At 42.7% G+C, this 14,857-nt stretch overlaps 1 protein-coding gene across 3 annotated transcripts; it reads left to right on the forward strand.

Moving 5' to 3' along the window:
- Positions 1 to 1,753: 1,753 nt before the first annotated feature.
- LOC147619482 (hydroxyproline O-arabinosyltransferase RDN2-like) lies at positions 1,754 to 10,914 on the forward strand. Of its 3 annotated transcripts, XM_086773166.1 has the most exons (9): positions 1,754 to 2,780; positions 3,161 to 3,228; positions 3,313 to 3,514; positions 3,621 to 3,718; positions 3,960 to 4,029; positions 9,796 to 9,867; positions 10,000 to 10,113; positions 10,378 to 10,468; positions 10,548 to 10,914. In XM_086773166.1, exons 1-8 carry the CDS (start codon positions 2,349 to 2,351, stop codon positions 10,441 to 10,443), a joined length of 1,122 nt encoding a protein of 373 aa, XP_086629292.1. In that variant the 5' UTR covers positions 1,754 to 2,348; the 3' UTR covers positions 10,444 to 10,468; positions 10,548 to 10,914. The 3 variants fall into 3 exon arrangements, 2 of the variants coding, with proteins under 2 accessions (XP_086629292.1, XP_086629293.1); XR_015261873.1 differs by having other exon boundaries at positions 1,800 to 2,780; positions 3,621 to 3,846; positions 10,378 to 10,914; XM_086773167.1 differs by having other exon boundaries at positions 2,197 to 2,780; positions 10,378 to 10,914.
- Positions 10,915 to 14,857: the final 3,943 nt, after the last annotated feature.

Raw genomic sequence — 14,857 nt, forward strand, 5'->3', positions numbered from 1 at the left:
TATCTCTACACGTATCATGTGCTTGTGTCTGTGTGTGTGCATGAACATACATGTGTGTGCGTCGACATACATATAAATCTATTTATATATACATGCTTACGTACCTATAGATACACATACATACATAATATATATACGTGTGTGTGTGTATGCATATTCTCTCTCTTACATGTGCACATAATATGTGTGTGTGTGTGTGTGTGTGGAGGAGGGGGGAGGGTGGGCAATTTGCTTTCTAATGTATATATATAAGAAACTCATTCAATGAGTAAATGGTTTGATGGTGACAACTAATTATGAGCCCCAATGCATTTAGGAGTGTGGGAAAGAAACCCCAAACACTTGTCTTCTCTTCTCCTTTCTCCTTTTCAAAAATTCTCCCTCTCCTTTCTCCACATAAAGGGTTGTGCATCATTAACTTGCACACATCCAAATTGCATAAGAATTGCTATGTAACCAAAGGAGAAAGTACATGTTTATGAAGACTAATGCACACATACGTGCACCGATACACCACTCATGAATTGACAGTCACTAAAATAATTTCACACTCCACAAATGATATACAGAAACAACAAATAACAAAGCCATTGATGGCTCGCCAATGAGAAAGAACCAAAATGTATGAAAATTTTGATTATAAACAATCATTAATTGAAAATTTATTGTGGTTAATTAAACGGCAAAAGACTAGACACATCATTTATCTTAGAATTTTGGCAGTTTTATTGCACCTTAAAAGGCAAGAAATGATGTCAAAGTTGCCAATGCAAGCTTGAGGCCCCTGTCAAACATGTATGTGAGGGGTACATTTTAGGCAAGATGCAACGGGCGCGTCATTCCTGAAGTCTTGATTCAAGCAGTTCAATGTTGATAGTTATTGTGTAATATAATGACACTTTTAGTAACATGGGTCTATTCATTCAGTAATTACAAGTATAGTGTGATAAGAACAAGACTTATAAAGTCTTTATATACTTATTGATTAAAATTAATCAGACAGGGGACTACAATGAGTGAAAATTAAAAAAGCATTAATTAGTTATTAGAGCGAGTTTGAGCGGAAACATTGGAAATCAAAGGTATTTTAACCTTTGCCTAAATTTAGCAATAATAAAAATTAAACGTCATCTCATTAAACTATACATGTTAGAGAAAACATTGTTGGCCTAAATTTTATCACTTCCACACAATATTAAAAGAAAAGATAGAAGTTGAGATTATACATGTTATAAAAAACAAAACTTGTTGGCCTTAATTTTATCACCTCCACACAATATGAAAAGAAAAGATGAAAGTTGAGAAAATCATCAAATTTTCCACCCTTCATGTGAAATGTATTGAAAAAGAATTCCTTAACAATTTTTCTTCAAAAAGGGCTAAACATAATGTGTAGTAATGTGGTGACTTCAAAGATGATGGACTAGTAATGTGGTAACGTCAAAGGCACCATATACTCAACTTTATTCACTTACTAGACATAAATACCTAAGGGTTTGGACCTTAGGTTTCTTTTTCAAAAATTCTTAAAAAGGAAGAAAGAAAAGATGAATATAAAAATTAAGTGGAAATTTTATCATTTTAAGCAGCTCCACACGTACACGCGTCGCGTGCTCAATTTTCAAAATAGAAAACATGAAAAATGAGCGAATTCTATTAAAAATACGAAGGGATTTAGTACAAAATTAAAAAACAACAGAAAATCCATGAAGTGCACACGGGGATTTATTGAAAAACAGCAGAAAATGTGCCCGAGAAAATCCATGAGAAAAATTTGCAAAAGTGCACACGGGGGATTTATTGAAAAACAGCAGAAAATGTTGTTCCCCCGAGTTGGATCCTCTCTCTCTCTCTCTCTCTCTCTCTTTCTTTCTATTTGCGTTTCGCGTCCCTCTGCTTTTTAAACGCCCTGAACCCCCTCATTTCAAAACAATAATTCGCCACTGCAGTTTTCTTCAGTAGCTCATTCGATGATTTGGGTTTCGGTAGCGCTTCGGAGTTTACCATCGTCTTAGAACCCATTTCTTAATGCCAGTCCTCAGCCGACATAGCCATGCTTTCTGCAGTTGCCCACTTAGCGTTTCGGCTCTCATTGCGATTCTGAGCTCATCATCGTCTTGCTAGCGGCCGAAAATCTGATCCACATCTCGGAATCCTCCGGTTCTTGCTCGATATAGCCAATTTAACGCCACCATACAGACCCGCCACAGCTAGCTTTTCAAGCTTTCTGTGAGCGCCCACAAAGGATTTTGGCTCTCATTTGCGACGCTGAACCCACCATCGCCTTTCTCGCCGCCTTAAAGCACAACCCATCATCTCGCCTTGTCATTTTTCGCGCTGATTGGGACATGGGTCGTGTAACGCTGCCCTTTTTGCTGATAATAATCTGCTCCGTCTTCTTTGTAACCTACAACACTATAACGATGATGGCGTCCCGCCACAATTTATCACCAGAGGGCGCTGATTTTGAAGACGAGAGAGGCGCAAGCTTCTTTGATCCGGTGACTAAAATGCCCAAACAGCTTCTGCAGGATACGGAGGACATTCATCTACAACAACAGAAAAAGAAGAGGCTTTTCCATGTTGCTCTCACCGCCTCAAATTCCCCTTACATCCGCTGGCAATGCCGCATCATGTACTATTGGTACGAGAAGTTCCGGGACATGCCTGGCTCTGAAATGGGTGGATTCACAAGGATCTTGCACTCTGGAAAGCCTGACGACCTCGTGGATGAAATCCCCACCATTGTCGTTGAGGAGCTCCCAGAGGGCATGGACCAGGTAAACCAATTTAAAGAAAAACCTTATTGATTTCTATGAAAAGTTTTTTTGTCTTTTTTCTTTTGTGCACATTGTTTTTCTAAACAGTCATATGAAACATGGGAAGCTTCAGGTAAACCATATTTGGCACCAACTAATGCAAAAGCTCATAGTTCCATGCTGATATGGTAAAGGTAGAAGTTGTTTGAATATAAAAATCCTTTTAATAATAACGTTGTGGCCGAATATGTATATGTTATGCTTACACGTGTTATGGATGAGTAAGTAGCATTATTGGGAAGAGTGTGGATTGGTGTAAGTGGTTGTTAGTATAGTTTATGTATTTTGATTACATGTATTTGAATTATATGTTGATTATTTGATTCCTCCTTGTTGGCCAGGGTTATGTTGTTTTGAATCGTCCTTGGGCTTTTGTACAGTGGCTGCAAAATGCTACCATTGAGGAAGAGTAAGCTCATTTCTGCCCCCTTTTGAAGAAATTGAGTGTGTGTTGTTTTTTCTGATAGATGAAGCTTGACTCAATGACTTGCAGCTATATCATGATGGCTGAACCCGATCACATTTTTGTGAAACCAGTCCCTAATTTAGCCACAGAAGAGTTACCGGCAGCCTTTCCTTTCTCTTACATAAAGCCCAGGAAGCATGAGAAGGTAGTGCGGAAATTTTACCCAGAGCACATGGGGCCTATTTCAAGCGTTGATCCTATTGGCAACTCCCCTGTCATTATTAAGAAAGTAAGTTTTTGATAAGGTTCTTATGCCTTGTGAATATTTGCAGAAAAATATTAAAGGAAAACCTATGTAAATTCTGGTTGTGATCTTTTTTGAACTGGCATTGCAGTCCCAACTTGAGAAGATAGCGCCTACATGGATGAACATCTCCTTGCAGATGAAGAATGATGCAGAAGCAGACAATGCTTTTGGTTGGGTTTTGGAAATGTATGGTTTTATGCTGGATGTGCAGAGAAGTCCTTGTGACTGGGTGGGGGCTTGGATAGGCAGATTGTCACGTCCAAGCTTCACGTTCAGTCATGATGGGTCCCCCCTAAACGAGCAGGGACCTTTATGTGTAGTAACCAGCCTTATCTAGCCATTACCTTATCATGCTGTTAGTTAGGAGATGCACCCAGAGTTTCAAAGGATGTTTGTTTGTAAAGCTCTTTGTCTTTCTTTTGTTCAGGTATGCTTATGCTATTGCCTCAGCCACACATGGTATTCAACATATGCTGAGAAAGGATTTCATGATTCAGGTATGAAGCTACTGTTTGTTTCAAGGATTCCAAGTTTCAACCAGCATTTCAGGTGTCTAGGACAGCTGATTGGTACCTAGATTACTGAGTTAATTGTGCAATTATTGTGGTGCATTAACTTGAGAGAGAGAGAGAGAGAGAGGGAGAGAGGGAGGGAGGGAGGGAGCAAACACCTGATTGGGTCCCGAAACCACTGAGGTGACCCCACCTTTTAGTATATTTGCTTACATCATAAAATTGAGATATGTACGATACAGATCTTTGATGTCCTTTGTTGAAGCGGACTGCTGTTGTCTTGGTCTGACATAGCGGAAGGCTTCATGACTTTATTGCAGCCCTTAAGCACCCTGTAGGAACCTTAATGCAAAACGCATGAGAGAAGAGAGAGATAGACTAGTTTTCAGTATATCTATTATGTACATGGAAAAGGTTACATGCCTTCCAAAAGAGGACTAATGACTACTTATGACCAATCTCCAAAAGGGAGAGAGATGATTTGATGTACAATGATGCTTAGCCTTATATATAGGCCCTACATATGCAAGTTGGTCATAATTCAGGCTGCTGGCCTGTTGTTGATGCCCATGACTGAGTAAAATATGCCTTTTATTCTACGTTTTCACACGTGGGGTCGGGTTGCTGATGTGGCACTCCTGATGTTGGCCAACTGTGATACGAGTAATACGACCTGTATGCCTTTTTTTTTGGTTTTTTTCAACAGGCCTTTGGCCCAAGATCCTCCCATAGTTACCAAATTTCACCGTCCGTAGATAGCCGCCTGCAGGCCCTTATTTATCCACCCATTGGCGATGCCGCCGAGGAAGTACCAAGGAGGTTTTTGAACCCCCCAGGACCTCTTGGTTCTAGGCAAACACCTTCATAACTTGAGCTATCACCTCATTGGCACCTGTATGCCTTCTTCAATGAGGAATGGGCTAGAATGCCTTCTTGAATGCCTGTTGACCTGTTCCCAAGCTGGGAGCTAGATGGGGCTCAGATGAGGAACGAGGGTAGAGACCTGGGCTATTTATAGGACCATTTAGGTCTCCTTCTGCTGGTAGGCTCCTCAACCAGCCCACAATTCGCTGCCGGACCTGCCCCTGCCACCTGACCTACCTGACCTGCTAGCCACCTGCACAGCCTTGACAGGCTGCCCTGCTGTCTGAGTTGGGCATATTGTCTCGTGGCGGATCTAGACCGATGGCTGGTGCCCGGCCTAATAAGCTGCCAGACATTGGTACTTCAAGTGGGGGTTACCAAACTGTTGGGGGTGTACACAAAGAACTGTCTGGACTTTCCCAAGCCTACCTTGATGGCGACTGGCTTGACACGTCCCTGCACTAGGACTCACAACGGGGCGTAGTGCCTATCGCTAACCCAACACTTGCACCTTGATGGCGACTGGCTTGACATGTCCCTGTCAGAATATGCAGCGGAGATGAAGACAAGATCTGAAAACACCTAGAGCAAGTGCACAGCAGAAAAACGCAGAACTGAGAAAGAGAGAAAGAGAGAAGCGTATAACTCTGCTATATACACAAGAAAATCCCGGAAAACAATGTATACTGTGTGGGGGGCAAGGGGCCATTTTATATGGCCCCAGGCAGCCAGTCGGCCTGCTGAAAAACAGCCGACAGCAAGCAATGTTGCCCACGACCTGCTTTGGTGCAGTCGACCAGCACATAAGCAGTCGGCCAGGTGCTGGACAGCAATCAGGAGAAAATCCACCAGTCGGCCATGTACACAGAGGTAGCCGACAGTCCTCCCACACCCAAAATGAAATGGGAAAAATATGGGAAGTGGGGAAAAATGAGAAAACACCTAAATTGGGCTGGCACACCCACAACAGAGGCCCTTACAGACAAGAGATGACTGCTAACACCCCCTCTCAGCTCCTTGATGTGGAACCAACCCCAGTGAGCTGGAGTGCCGCCGGAGCATAGCCTGAGGTAGAGACTTCGTGAAGAGATCCGCCGCATTGTCCTCCGTCGAACAATAAAGAAGCAAGATGTCACCAGCTAAGATCTTCTCACGAACAAAGTGATCTTGTATCTCTATGTTCTTGGTCTGGGCATGGAAGACCGGGTTACGAGCAATAGCGATACAGCTCTGGTTATAGCACTAGATGACCGCGGGTTCCCTCTGTGGAAACCCAATCTCGCCAAGCAACCTCCGCAGCCACACAACCTCGCAAGCAGCACCACAAGCAGCCCGGTACTCCACCTTTGTCGAGGACAAGGCAATAGTTGGCTGCCTCTTACTGCTCCATGAAACCGCTCCTGAGCCAACGGAAAAACTGTAGCCTGATGTGGATCTCCTCGTGTCTGGATCTCCTCCCCAATCTGAGTCACTCCAACCTTGGAGTCGGACTCCATCCTTCAATCCCCCTCTTGTGTAAAAGAGTCCAAGATCCTTCGTACCCTGCAGATACCGCAAGATCCGCAATCTTGCATCCCAATGAGACTTCAACGACGTCTGGATGAATGAGCTCAATAGCCCCACAGGAAAGCTCAATTCCAATCTAGTGTTCAGCAACCAAATCAATGAACCAACCAGCTTCCGGTACAGAGAGGCATCAACGGGCTCACAAGGATCATTCACTGTAAGCTTCATGTTCGGGTCCATCGGCGATGTGATAGGCTTGCAGTCTCCATCCCAAAGGCTGTTAAAATAATGCATCTTCAATATGCTGTCGTGGAGGTCCTGTCGGCCTGTTTCTACAGCCGACCTGGTTCATACACAAGTATATAAGAGGTGCTCTCTTTTATTCATTGTATCATCCAATAGTGTCCTCTTTGCTGGCTCTTGTACTCTGTAACCTCAAGCTAATAAAGGTCTTGTTTTTGCTTGCAATCTTTCTTTCTCTCATGTTTATTTGCTTCTGCTTGTGCACACTCTTTCATGGTATCATACGCTTAGGCTCAGGCTGTTGCACAAATCTGCTCTCTGCTTCTCTCCTTCTTCAACTATGCCTTGCGTTTTTTGCTTCCCTAGATTCTCCAGGCTGTAGATACTTCAACAATGGCTGCGTTTTCTTCCTTAGCTTCATTTTTTGATCTAGAAGCCCTCCTACTGTTGTTGGCCAGCCCCCAGGTCGCGTTTTCTTCTACAGAGGCAAGTGGAGGAGTTCTAGCTGCAAATTCAGTAAGGGCATCAATTTTTTGGAAGGTTCTTGTCTAATTGTCTCTCTGAACTTGAAAATCTGCAGAACCTCCAGCCTGCAACCTTCAAAGAAAACGGACTTGCACGCAACCACTCTTCTGCAGTGCTTGGACTCTCACTCTTTCTGGTCGTCTCTCTAGCCACTTGTCTATTGGAGTCCCCTCTACACCTTCTCTTCGGGTAGTCCCTCTACCCACTCTTCCTCAAAAAAGTAAATTGTGCTTATCTTCAACCTGTCGCCGCGTTGCTTCCTTCCAGATAGTTGCGCCGCCTGGTTCCTTCATTCACCCATACTGTTTCTTTTCTCATTTTGCACTTGCGCATATACACTTGTCTGCCACGCGTGGCTTTTGCTACCTAGGATCCATTACACACCATCTTATATACATTATCTCAATCGATACGTCGTGTTTGGATTGGGCTCAAGATTCTCCTCACACCGTGAGAAAAGGACCAGGCTGCCAGAGCCTCAAGAAGGCTTCCATATGCTTTCGCATACGGTCAGAACCACCCTGAAGCTTCCCCCACTGGTCGCAGAGGGTATGAATTATGTCAAGCCAGATGCTTCTGATGGACTCTGGAGTTTGAGTGTGGGTGCCTTCGATGGCTTCGCTGCATCGAGGTCTCCAGATAGGCCATGCGGCAATGCTGCAACAAATCTCCCATCTCTGGCACGAACCAGGAGTCCAGTGACCAATAGATAGGGTTGGGACTGGTATTGTCGCGAAATGCGAAGGTGAGAGACCTAAAGGGCCTGTCCCCCACCTTCCTCCTCATAAGCCATGACAACCTCAGCCTCAGTGGCCCAAGCAATTGTGCCCCATGTAACAGTTCTAGGACAGACAGTCTCCTTTTTGATGGGCCTTGAGCATGTTGTGAGCCTTAGTCCAAGGGATGAGTTGCTGAGCACCATTTAGGTTAGGGTCATGTCACTTGTGCCTGGGGCACAAGTCTTTGTAAACCCTCTTTGCAAGATGTATAATGTTGTACGGGCCAGTTGGGCACTTATCATTGGTCGGGTGCTCGGGAAAGCCCAAGTCAGTGTCAGTCCCTTGTCCAAGTCCCAGGCAAGAGGTGAAGTCAAGTGTAGACACCTTTTAGGTCTTTGGTCACCTTTTAGTCTGGACACCTTTTAGCCTTTAGGTCTTTGGTTACCTTTTAGTCTGGACACTTTGGGATTGTGGACATGTAGAAGGGCCAAAGGAGGGCGCCTGCAATAAAGTGGCGTAAACATGGAGTTGTGCCAACCCTAGCCTTGCCTAGCCCTATATAAAGGCATCCAGCCATAAGCGTGGATCATATTGTGCAACCTGTGAGCAGAGTGTTCAGCCCAAGCATAAGGAAACAGATGAATGCTCAAGTGCTTGCAAAGGAGTATAGAGATCATCATTGTCATCATCTTCAAGCACAACAAGACGGCTGTGCAGGGCCAGCATTCAGCCCATTAACACACCATTCCAAGGGTGGCCAGGGCCAGACAAACGCAGCCAGAAGGAAGGTATCATTGGCGGCCAGATCCAGTAGCAAAACCCATCAAGACATGCCAGCCAGAAGAGAACGCAGAGACAGTCCTTGAGAGGGTAATTGGGACCCAATCTGGTGTTCTGTATGCCATCTCTATCGATTCAGTTTTCAGCAAGTATTAAGCATCAATATCTTATCATTAAAACGCTTCCACAAAACAATTGCATGTTACATGATGAATGTGATCACATAAAAGTGAATAGAAATCACTCTCTGTACTAGTGAGGATCTTTCTCCACCCAATCCATTAGTGAGATCCGCAAGCTCATCAATGTATAACCAGTGTGTGGGCATCCCTGTTTCATTTCAATAGTGCTATGCACCACCTCTAAGAGCCCTTGCTCTTTGGGAACCCGACCTTGCTCATATAGTGTTTTTGTAGCTTAAATGACCTCCTTTTCCACCTGTAATTGTTGTATCCTACTGATCAACCTTGCTTGTCAAATGCTTTAAGGATGTCAACAAAGCAGGAATACAGCCTCTCCCCTCTTATGTTTGGCTGCCTCAGTAACGGCTTTGAGGGTGGAGACGCAGTCTAGTGTTGGTCTCGCGAAAAGATTACCTAACCCATGGCTCGCATCCCTTTTCTCTCTGCCCAATCATTGATCATTTGATGTATGCCTCCTAGGCTGATCGAAAATTCTTAGCCATGGTTTTGTGGATTTGTCGGGTTCCTTGCCTTGCGGATGTGTATAGTGTTGTTCTCTGGCCATGAATTGGGGAATCCTTTGTGAGTGGCTTCATCAAAGAGCTCTGCAAGCATTGGTTCAAGACATGAGTAAATTGTTCAGATTGTAGTCATTCATGGTTCTTTGCCTTACCATTCTTGAGGTTACAGGATAGCCTTGGTAACTGACTCCGGGGTGAAGTAACTAGTTGGTTGCAGCATAACTGTGGGTGCATTGTAGCCCATTTATGTATGTATGCCAAATGAATGGATCTGCGAACAGGCAAGTTGATTTCCTTTCCCAAAACTCGTTGGAGTTGTGTGTGTGTGTGAGAGAGAGAGAGAGAGAGAGAGAGAGAGAGAGAGAGAGAGAGTGAGTTGTGCTTAAGATATTTGGAGTTATTTGTTGACAGCCTCCATGGGATCTTGAGATTGCAGAGAAGCTCATCATACACTATACATATGGATGTGATTACACCATGCAGGTGAGTGGTTGCTCTTTGTAGTGGTTCTATATCCCACAATACGTTGGTTCTACATCAGAGAATAACTTGCATCCCAGTGCTTTAGGTCATGATTAATTTTTTGTTTGCTTTATGATGAATTTAAAATCTCAGGGGGTCTTGACGTATGGGAAGATTGGGGAATGGCGATTCGATAAACGATCGCATTTTTTTCGTGCTCCTTCGAGAAATCTTCCATTACCTCCACCAGGTGTTCCGGAAAGCGTGGTAAGCTAACTGCAAAGACCCATGATATGTTTAGTTTAGTTACATGCATGCATGCATACATACATATGTATGTATGTATGTATGCGTTTATGTATGTATGTATATGTGTATTTATAAAACCAACCACCCCTACCCCACTTAAAAATGCTTTGAGTGGTAACACCCTCTGCTTGGGGACATGGGTCTCGGGTTCAAACCTTGGCACTAGTATAGTAAAATAATAATAGTTAAACACTAAAAAAAGGCTTATTCACTGTCTTCCAGGTGACATTAGTGAAAATGGTAAATGAAGCAACTGCAAACTTGCCAAATTGGAAAGAAGGGGAATAATAAAGTCATGATTTGAATGCAAAAGGTAAATTCTTGATGATAGGTATGGTAAATTCTGTCTTTTTTCCAAAGGCATTCTATGGATGGCTATTTTGGTGCTGTAGTTACTGATACCATGGGGCATAGAGGCGAATTTTGACCATTTGTAAAGCCATGGAATGTTTTGATGATGATCTGGGATATGCATTATTTTTTAATCAAAATGTTTCATCCTTGAAGTCTTGGAAGCTGAAGCAATGCTCCAAAGATTCAAAGAAATAGCTTACTTCTACAGTGGAGTTGTTCAAAGTCATGCCACTATTTTATGTCTGCCCCGGATTTATGTCAATATTGCTAGCATATACATTGGTCTCCAAGACCCTTCTTGTAGTGCCATGAAGAGAGACACAACATTATGGGGTAAATAGCCTTGTTGTTTTTATGGGGAAGTTTTGGCCCTTGTTAATTTGGTTGAGGCTCCAAAGAGTGATCATTTTTTGGTTGCACATCTCTCTTTTCCATTTTGAACTTTTGGATGGAAAGAATTCAATAGAATTGATGTCAAACATTCAGAAAAGCAAGGCACAGCACTAAAAAATAGTGTGCTATCATTGCCTTTTTGATGCAAATGTGAACAATTCCTAGTTATATAATTAGCTATAGGTTGGGCGGATTTGAACTGATGCAAAAAAACATAATCGCAAGACAGTAAAAATACTTATCACAGAAAACAAATTTCAAGCATTGCAAAAATTGTATGCCCTTGGGTCAATGACCCACTTGATTTTAAGTGCTTTGTTTGAGCCAGTCCCACCAAGTATGTACTATGTCTTGCATAGTGCACAATTGGAAAAAGCCTTGCAAATATTGATACAAATGATCATCATCATTTTCAATAACATCCCATACACTTTTGAGATGATAAAATTGCACTTGACTTTTGCCGGAGTCAAAGTCTAGGGTTTTTGCCTCAGTCAAATTCTAGGGTTTGAAAAAAATGATATTTTGGTAGATGAGTGGTGAGAGAAGGGTCAAAAAGAAAGGAGACCTATTTATACAAGAAACTCAATTCTCACCCATTGGTTTGGAACCAAACAATCGATAAGCAAGCCTCGGCGCAAGAAAACATTTGCCAATTTGACATTGCAAAAAAAGAAGACGATGAAAGCAATTTTTTGTGAAGTGTAATTCACGTTGGTTCTTGGTGCACTAAGGCTGTGACTTTAACCACACAAAGTGCAAGTGCATGTTGGCCTTCTTAGACACGTGCATAAGGTGACGGAGTATGCTTCATTGAAAGCTATTCAACATACCAACTCTTTAGCAAGGCTTAGACTCACGGAAGTGAGTTCCACTCATGTTAGACCAAAGTAAGGCTTTCACTAATAAGAAGATTTGTGCTGCCATAGCAATGGTGTTGGTCGAACATAGGAGTTTTCACACTGGGAAACTAAGGGTTTCCAGGGATAATATGTTAGCAGTCATCTCCTGTCTGTACACTATCTCACAGAGGGCCTTTGTTGTGGGTGTGCACATCCTGTATCTTTTCTCATTTTCTTCCATCTTCTTGTATTTTTTCCTTGTTTTTTGTGGTCGTGGGACAGTAGATGTTGGTCGACTATGCTCAATTCTGGCCAACTGGATTTTATCTGGTTGACTCCCCTTTTTTTTTGTTGCCATACATATAGGTAGTGATGTGTGTGAACACACTTAGGACCACCGGGGTACTTTTTTCCTCTTTAGGAGGTTTTTTTCCCCGGCTTAGTATATACGTCCATTCTTCTAGGGCTAACTTATCTTTTATACATTGACACAATCTAATACACTTTGTGTTGTGTGCATTCTTGCTTCTTCTTCTCCAAGCTTTGTGTGCTTTCCTGCAACCCTAATTCTAACAATTGGTATTAGAGCAGGCATCGGCTCCCAGGGCTACGCTGTCAGCACCCTCCGACTCATGTTCTTCGATTGAGAAATATCGACAGTGCAGTTTTTTGTAAAACAGGCATACGTATTCTATTGTGGGTTGTACTACATAGCACGAGTTGTTTTTTGTTCAGTCTTTGCTTCATTACAAGTAGCTTTTGCATCAGTTTCAGTCAGTGGCCATGGTTGATAACAGCAATGATATATTTCATATGTTGTCTGCTGATGATAAACTAGATGGAGACACCAACTACCCACTTTGGGCATACATGATGCAGCATGTTTTGGTTGCAAAAGGAGTGTGGAACATTGTGCAGGGTATGGATGTACGTCCAAGTTCTGTGGATGTAGGATCTGTTGAGGATGTTGTAGGTTCTAGCAGCTCTACTATTGTTGCTGTTTTACCCACTACAGAACAAGCTTGTTGGGATGGTAAAGATGCGCAGGCTCATGCCTTGATTGTACTTTCTGTCAAACGTAACATCACTCCATATATTCGTTCAGCTAAAACAGCAAAACAAGCTTGGGATATTCTAGCTGGTTTGTATGTAGGTCATAACGAGGTAAAAATATCTTACATGCGTAAAGAGCTAGAATCGAAGATTATGCAGGAAGATGATGACATGAATGTTTTTCTTGCTGAGATTAAAGATCTCAAGGAACAATTGATTTCTGCAGGTGAGATTATTCCTGATCATTCTCTTGTGCAGACAGTTCTTGATGCTTTATATGAGTCATATCAGACTTTTGCTTCCACGTGGAGACTTGTTACTGAGGACAGACCTGATGTTGTCAAGTATGATACTTTAGTCAACAAGTTCTTGCAAGAAGCGCAGTCTAGGCAAAACAGGGTTAGGCAGCGTGCAGTTGATCAGGCATTTGTTGCTGCCCAGTAGAGAAGAAGTGGTAAGGCAGTTCCTTCCATTGTTTCTTCTCCTATTAATAGGTCTGCAACTTCTTCTCCTTCCACAGGTAGCAACAATAGGTCTGAGAAGGCTCTTGATAAAGGCAAGAAAAAGATCAGGTGCAACTATTGTAAAGCAACTGATCATGTCATTAAGAATTGCCCTAAGCTAAAGGCTAAAGAGGTAAAGAAGAAAGAGTCAAATGCAGCCACAATAGCGGATGCTTTTACAAATGCAGATTCTGTAAATGTTGTGCAAGATACAGAATGGGCGTTTAGCGTGTATTGCCAGTATGACCCATCTGTACATGATGCATGTTTGGCAGTTTCTGTTGACTCTGATGTATGGTATTTTGACAGTGGTGCTATAAAGCACATTACCTCGCATCGTGATATGCTCACTTGTCTTGAGGCTGTCCCTAATGAGAATACTGTCACATGTGCCGATAATGCTTCTTACCCAGTGAAGGGCGTTGGTAAAATTATGCTTACTATTGCAAATGGCAGCGCTTTCACACTTTCAGATGCTTTGTATGTCCCAGGAATAAAGAAGAATCTATTGTCTGTCTCTGCGCTTGCTAGACTTGGACTTGTAGTCAAATTTATGGATGACAGATGTACTGTTCATAATTTGACTTCTGGTGATATGATTATTGTATCTGGAACCTTGTTTCGTGGGCTATATAGGCTCAATTCTTATGACAAGTGTGTGGAAGATTCAACAAAAATACAGTTTCTGATGAAAAGGCAGTTTCAGATGCAAAACTATGGCATGCTCGTTTTGGTCATCTGAACTTTGCTAGTTTGCTGCGTTTGCAGAAATTTGATATGGTTGCTTCATTACCCCCTCTTGAGGCACCATTGAAACATGTTTGTGAAGGTTGTATTTTGGGCAAAATGCAGCGTTCTGTGTTTCCAAAGGATGGTTTTGTGCGAGCCACTCGTAAATTGCAACTTGTACATAGTGATGTATGTGGGCCTATGCAAACTCTGTCATTTGGTAAACACTTATACTTCGCGACTTTCATTGATGATTACTCAAGGCATGCGTGGGTATATCTATTGAAGGCAAAGTCCGAAGTGTTTTTGTGCTTCAAATAGTTTTTGCTTATGGTTGAAAATGTATCCAATTGTACTATGGGCACCCTCCGTTCTGATCGAGGGGGGGATCGAGGGGGGGAGTACATGTCTAAAGAGTTTGATGCATTTCTGGCTAGTCGTGAGATAAAACACCAATGTACAGTGCCGTATACCCCTCAGCAAAATGGTGTTGCTGAGAGGAAAAACAGGTCACTTATGGAGATGGCACGATGTATGGTCAAGAGCCAAGCTTTGCCACATGCGTTTTGGCTTGAGGCTGTCATGTGTGCTGCATATGTACTCAACAAGTGTCCCACTAAGGCCTTGCAGTCTGTCACTCCATACGAAGCTTGGCATGGCAGGAAGCCTTCTATTAGTCACTTGCGTGTCTTTGGTTGCTTGGCCTATGCTTAGTGCTTGTGCAACAACGTAGAAAATTGGATGATAAGGCTATCAAATGCATTTTTGTTGGTTACAGTACTGAGAGCAAGGGTTACAGATTGTATCATCCGCACAGTCAAAGCGTAT

This window comes from Cibotium barometz, chromosome 33 (assembly GCF_041138505.1).
Source record: "Cibotium barometz isolate CiBa-2024 chromosome 33, ASM4113850v1, whole genome shotgun sequence".
Taxonomy (NCBI): Eukaryota; Viridiplantae; Streptophyta; class Polypodiopsida; order Cyatheales; family Cibotiaceae; genus Cibotium; species Cibotium barometz.